Here is a 6,579-nt window from a genome sequence, read left to right on the forward strand (position 1 = left end):
TTTCCAGTGTTGCTCAAATTGTTAGTTGGGGTCAGTCTTACAGGTCTCTTCACATTTCTCTAGGTTCAGTTTTCTCCTCAAACCTATAATGGCTCCCTCTTTCATGGTATCTCTCTCTCTTTGTCTCTCTCTTTCTCTCTCTTTTCTCTTGTCTGTTCCTCCCCTCCTTGCTCCTTCATGGAGAGGGTATCTTAACTGCCCTTCTATAATCAGATTGATGACTACCTTAATTGCTATCATTGAACATTCATCCAGTAACTGATGGAAGCAGATGGAGAATCCACAGCTAAGCACTGGGCCGAATTCCTGGAGTCAAGTTGTAGAGAGGATTGGTGTGAGCAACGGGCTTAAGATCATGATGGGTAAACCCACAGAATCAGATAACCAGAGCAGTTGGGTGCTCATTGACTCTGGACTGATAGCTGGAGAACCTGCATAAGAGCAAACTAGATCCTCTGAATGTGGGTGACAGTTGAGTGCCTTGGGCACTTTGTGGGGCCACTAGCAGTGGAACCAGTATTTATCCCTAGTCCATGGACTGGCTTTTTGAAGCCCATCTCCTATGGGTATTTTGATCAGCCTAGATACAGCTAAGGACCTTGGTCCTGTCTCAAGTGATGTGACAGATGTGTAATTCCCCATGGGAAGCTTTGTCCTCTCTGAGAAGTGGATGCAGGATGGGATGGAGAAAAAGTGGGGGGGAGTGGGATAATGGAAGGGAGAGGGAACTGGGATTGGTATGTAGATAATATTTTTATTTTTTTAAAAAAGGGTGTTTATTTTTATTAAATGTTTTGTCACTGTAAGTATCCACCAGATGGCAGTCTCTTCTCAGAGACATGGGGAACCTCTCAAGTTGTTTTGAGTGAGAGAGTTTGGTGGGAGGGGTTTGCTGGTGAAAAGAGCTTTGTTTCCTACTTGGTGGCACAGAGTCTTGATGTTTCCTGAAGGGGAAGCATTACAAATGTGAAACTATTTTTTTTTCTAGAATTAAACTCTGGATCCTCAGTGAAGACAGAAGGGAAAATGATGAAATTCTGGAGGGTTTCACTGGTGTTCCTGTGGCTGCAGTATAATTGTGAGTTTGGGCATCTCTTCTGGATATAAGGTGTCATATGTGAAGTTGTTGTCTACTTTAGAATAGAGTTAGAAACACAGATGTTTTCATTTCTAGTTAAGCCTTGGAGGCCCATGGAAATGCCATTTTAGGGTATAAGCCTCCATATGCATCCACTCCTGTGTGTCTGACCATTGTCTTTCTGCACAGGTGTGAGCAGCCAGCAGAAGGTGCAGCAGACTCCTGAATCTCTCAGTGTCCCAGGGGGAGCCATGGCCTCTCTCAACTGCACTTTCAGCGATAGTGCTTCCCAGTACTTCTCGTGGTACAGACAGCATCCTGGGAAAGGCCCTGAGTTTCTCATGTCCATCTTCTCCAATGGTGAAAAGGAAGAAGGCAGATTCACAGTTCACCTCAATAAAGGCAGCCTGCATGTTTCTCTGCACATCAGAGACTCCCAGCCCAATGACTCAGCTGTCTACCTGTGTGCAGTGAACACACAGTGCTCCCCAGTCACCTGCAGCCTGTACCCAAACCACTGGGACCCAGCAAGGCCTGAACTGGAGCATGCTCTATTTGAAAGATGTTTAGTTTATGAAAATATCTCATCCCGAATACACAGGTCTTTAAACTTCATGTCTCCTATTCCTTCTCATCCTTTCCCCCCATAACATACTGAATCCTATTAGTGTTGCCTCTATGCTTATGGGTGTGGAATCATGTACTGTTACATGAGCATCCTAAAGTGGCCACCTTCCTAAAGAAAAATGACTCTCCTGTGCCAACAGCCATCAATTGTCCTGTAAGCACAGGAACCTCAGACGAACCTTTCACTTCCATGCTTGAATTTTAAGCTCTCTTGATTTGTGCATGTCTGGTACAAGTAACCACAGTCTTGAAAATCTCCTCCCCATCTTCTAGAATTTATGGTTTTGTTTTGTTTTTCACATTTCTTCCAAGATGTTGCCTAAGATTTGCTGGGGTGGAGAGCTGGTAGAGGTGTTTCATCTATGGCTGAGCACTCAACTCTCTTTTTCTCAGCACGTTGAACATTCTCCTTATCCTTAGGAGTCTACATGTTTTCAGTCCACTTGTTTCTTATGTTTTCCTAGCTTTGGGAGGGCTGATACAGATATCCCATTTAAGTTTGGACACTCAACCCTTATTCTCAATACATTGGGTGGCTGTGCATCTCTGCATCAACTCACTGAAAAGAAAACTTTGACCAAGGTTAAGAGTAACACTGATCTGATTGCTGGCTCTTGTTTGAACTCAATCACATTTCTTCTTTGCAGCTGGAAAAAAACTTGGACTCTACATTTGGATGATCAGATTATCAGTGTTGGTTCAAGACAATTGCACCGTGGATGGATTCTCAGATCTTCACTTTCCTCTGTGAATTTCTTTAGGGATCCAGGTGAAAACACTGGCCCTGGCCCTGCTGATCCCATGGCAGAATCCTTTGTACTGCTTGGAGCCTGTGTCAAAGTTTTCATGTATATTTTGGTTTCCATGAGGTTTCACCTTGCTGAACTCTGTGCAGATTCAACTCAATTTTCTTTTTGCAGTCTCACAATATTCTCTGTGCTTCACAAAGATATTTCTTGCTGTCTATGAGGATACAAGTTTAATATATTTACCAGCACTAGAGATGCCTGAAAGGCAGAAGAATCAATTCCAGTCTATGATTATCAGCTATAAGGCAGCCAAGGTCAGCATTCAAGAAAGCCCAAGTGAGAGGTGGTTAGAAGAAGACTTAAACCATCTCTAATTGGGTGGGCAGTACCTGAATATCACATGATCATCTCTCAACATGGGACATGCCTAGCTTCCATTGGTTCAACCTGTGAATACCCAAAAAACTTAGCAATCCCAAAATAATTACATCCAATTTTATCAGCAGTGGTCAAATATTTTCCATTGCCCTATAAAGACTCTAGACAAGGAGGTTGACAGCTCTCTCCTCTCTGAAATCTTTCTCTCTCCAAAATTTCTCTCACTGTTCCTTAATTCCTCACTCTCCTATTGCTCTCTTAATAAAGATTGCCTTGGCTTTGCACACACAAGAGTTCACATCTTTTACCTTCATTGATAGGAGAACACAAACTCAGATCACTATCCTAGGTCAATCTTTAGTGAAAGTCGGTGTATGGAATCAGGTCCATTGGTCATGTGCAACTGGGTTGTGAAAGGACCTGCCACCAAAAAATAAAAATTAAAAAAAAATAAAACAAAACAAAACAAAAAACTAGAAAACATTCAATCAACCAACAAAGCAAAGCCCCAAGCTCTGTATTCCCGGGATCTATATAAAACTCTTTCCTCATTTATGTCTTAATGATTTGAACTGTTAGCTCTTAATCTGTTCTAAGACAGGGAAAATAATGGAAAAGCTTTGTAATTTCTTCTGAATTAGCTCTGGACCCTCAGATATCTCATACCATGTCAAATTGCAATATCAGGTAGCAAACACCAGATGATAGATGGCAAGATGGTGGTACTTGGTTTTCAGCCCTGCCACCCCTCCCTGTTGCCGTGTGTGTGTGTGTGTGTGTGTGTGTGTGTGTGTGTGTGTGTGTGTGTGTGTGTACTGAGCTTTTCCTCTGGCTAGTTATTTTAAAAGCCATGGCTTTGGAAAAAAAAACAAAAAACTAGATACACACTCAGCAGAGAAAAGTAACTTTTCTTTTTTAGAAACAGCTCCAAATCAGGGTCCAGACCCTAATCCCCTGTGATAAAACAGAGAATGTACAAATTCTTGGAGTTCTGGTGACTATATGACTACAAACAGCTGGTGATTTCTCTCTATTAGTAATGGGAATACGGACATCTACATTTAGAGGTTGCATCATTGAAGAGGGCAGATCTTCTTGATAATACGGAAATGCACTTGGAAAGTTGACTTCTGCTCTCTAGCCTGTGTCTCTGTCTAGAGGTGAACAGCCTATAAGGAGAAGAGAATCCTCAGGCCTCAAGCATCTAGGAAGCTGAAAATTTCACCAAGAGCTGCAGTCACAAAACATCCATATCTGTTCTACAACAGGCCATACAGGATTCAGGCAGAGGCCTTGCACTGCTAGTCATAGTAAATTTAAATATGACAGAGAAACAGTGGAAAAGTAAATATTGCCATTGACAAGAGGGACCAAGAGTTAAATATATTTACTGATAGGCAGGCAGATAAAGGGGAGGGGCCTCATCCTTAACAAAACTTATAAACTTCTTCACCCTGTTGAGTGAAGCTTGACAATATAAAACAGGGCTGGTGAGTCATTTCACCATCAATAGGCCTCCTGCTACTGCTAGACCTGTACAATTTCAAGGCCTAATTAGGACATGTTTATGCCAAAGCTGCACCTCTGCCTACATCCCATGCTGACACAGTTGGGATGATTTGCTCTGTTCTATACCTTCCCTAGAAAGCATATTAATAATTTGCCTCATTAATTATCCCTGGTTGGGACTGGAGAGTTTGTTTCGTGACTAAGAGCATGCACTGTTCTTGGATAAAACAATTCAGTCCCCAACACTCCTGCGTCAGCTCACATCATGTATGTCTTGTCCTAGGGGATTCAGTGACCACTCTGGCTCCATTAGTACACACACACATGCACATAAAGAGTTTCAGTTGAATTACCCTGTAATGGGGCAACAATGCCATTATTAGATAACACATGTTAACAAATAAAAAGCTAAGTGCCAGGAGTAGATTATTTCCTGTTTACTAGGTTGGCCCATATACTTCTCTTTATCATGAGTTATTGTAAATACTGTTGATCACCCTTTGAAACTTGATGGTAAGAACCTATTTAATAAGTCAACGAAGATGGAGAAACTAAACTGATACTCCCCTTGACACGTCATGCTTAGTGGATAGCTTTCATAGTGCTAGAATGTGCTATGTATCCTGCTGGAGGAAAAGATGAATTGTCAGTCTTTCTGGTTTCTGAACCCCATGAGCCACAACCACAGTGTTGCAGATGTGTCCATTAGCTCAATAGTGGCACAAATGTCATGGGAGTAACCAACTAACTTCTGATTCAATTTAAGGTCTACTTCATAAGCTGGAACCCATATGTGGCACCATTTTGGGGACTAAGAACTTGTGACTAGACAAGTCATAAACCCTCAGAGAGAACCCATGACTATTACTCTGATAAATGGATGCATTATTAGATCAACTCCTAATAAATTTTTGCTATAAACTCACATTGGTTCATCAGTCAGTCTTTTTCAGAGAAGCTTCTTGATGCAACATGTGGTGATTGTCAAGGACCCAGAAATCACTGTGCTGCGGAGAAAAGGCTATAGCACAGTCAGCCCCAGATTGGACAATTCTATCACACACCATCTTCCCAAGGTCAGAGGTCACTGAAGAAGAAGGAGTGGAAAGACTGTGAGAGCCATAGGTGGGTGATGACTACAAGGAGACAGCATCTTCTGGGTACAGCAGGGCAACTGCACACATGAACTCACAGAGATATACTGCATACATAAGACTTGCAAAGGATCAAGCCAGACACAGTTCCAGTAAGAAGAGGGAAGCTGGGCATTCCCACACTTAGCTAAGAAGCTATTGGCAGATGGTAGCAGCTGGGAAGGAGATTTAGGTTTCTTTAATGGTGCAGACCTGGATATATATATATATATATATATATATATATATATATATATATATATATATATATATACCTCTCCTCTTAAGGTTTTACATCTAAGAATATTTGGGCACTACAACCTGTAATGTCAACCAGAGTTTATTTATTGTGGGGGGGGGGGTGGCACAAAACTGGGTTGGTAATGAACAGTGGGTGCATCTATAAGGAGCAGAGGGATCAGGGGAGGATAATAAAAATGCATCGCACAACATTCTCAAAAACAATAAAATGAGGAAAAAGTAAATAAATTATATGAGGGCTCGCTATCTCTCTCTTCCTCTCTCTCTGTGTGCGTGAGTGTATTCTTTTATGTACATTCATCACCTTAAATAACACAGGATACACATAATTCAGTAATCCTGGTGCAGGCATTCACTGTGGACCTGAGACTCACTCATTTGGGAAAGGTTTCCAGTTTATTCACAATGTGTTTTGCAGACATCTGTGGTTCAGATTGAGGGGAAACCAGCAGAGGGCACTGCCTCTTCAGATGTGGTTAATGTCTCATCAGGTGATGGCTTCACAAGACAGACTGTCACTGTGCAGAAGGAGGTCCTTGTTTATGAGTGAGGAGTTGCAATAAGGTTCTGAGGAGACTTGTTCTGTGAGTTTGGTGAACTCAAGAACCAAGTGTCACTGTCTTCTGAGAACATGCTTCTTGACACCTGCTCAGTTCTGCTGATCTTCTTGATATTCAGTGAGTTACATTTACCTACGTGTTGATGATGAAATTTTCTTACAGCTGTGGGAGTCTTTACCTTCTTCCCCACATAGAAAAGTGATTCCTTCTTATTGATTGATTTTCAGGAAAAACCAATGGAGACTTAGTGACCCAGACAGGGGACCTGGTTACGGTCACAGAGG

General features: G+C 41.9%; 1 protein-coding gene across 1 annotated transcript; it reads left to right on the forward strand.

The window, feature by feature from the left end:
* The first annotated feature begins 993 nt into the window (after positions 1–993).
* On the forward strand, positions 994–6,285 carry LOC127214670 (uncharacterized). Its single transcript, XM_051174985.1, has 4 exons — positions 994–1,078; positions 1,268–1,642; positions 5,281–5,417; positions 6,154–6,285. Exons 1-4 carry the CDS (start codon positions 1,027–1,029, stop codon positions 6,283–6,285), a joined length of 696 nt encoding a protein of 231 aa, XP_051030942.1. The 5' UTR covers positions 994–1,026.
* Positions 6,286–6,579: the final 294 nt, after the last annotated feature.

Source organism: Phodopus roborovskii, unplaced genomic scaffold (assembly GCF_943737965.1).
Source record: "Phodopus roborovskii unplaced genomic scaffold, PHOROB, whole genome shotgun sequence".
Classification (NCBI taxonomy): Eukaryota; Metazoa; Chordata; class Mammalia; order Rodentia; family Cricetidae; genus Phodopus; species Phodopus roborovskii.

What these genes read in the sequence shown, in the direction of transcription:
- LOC127214670 (XM_051174985.1), top strand. Translation starts at nt 1,027, where the DNA reads ATGATGAAATTCTGGAGGGTTTCACTGGTGTTCCTGTGGCTGCAGTAT. An exon ending in CCTGTGGCTGCAGTATAATT is followed by an intron (nt 1,079 to 1,267) that starts GTGAGTTTGGGC and finishes CTTTCTGCACAG; the next exon opens with GTGTGAGCAGCCAGCAGAAG. An exon ending in TCACACACCATCTTCCCAAG is followed by an intron (nt 5,418 to 6,153) that starts GTCAGAGGTCAC and finishes TGTGTTTTGCAG; the next exon opens with ACATCTGTGGTTCAGATTGA.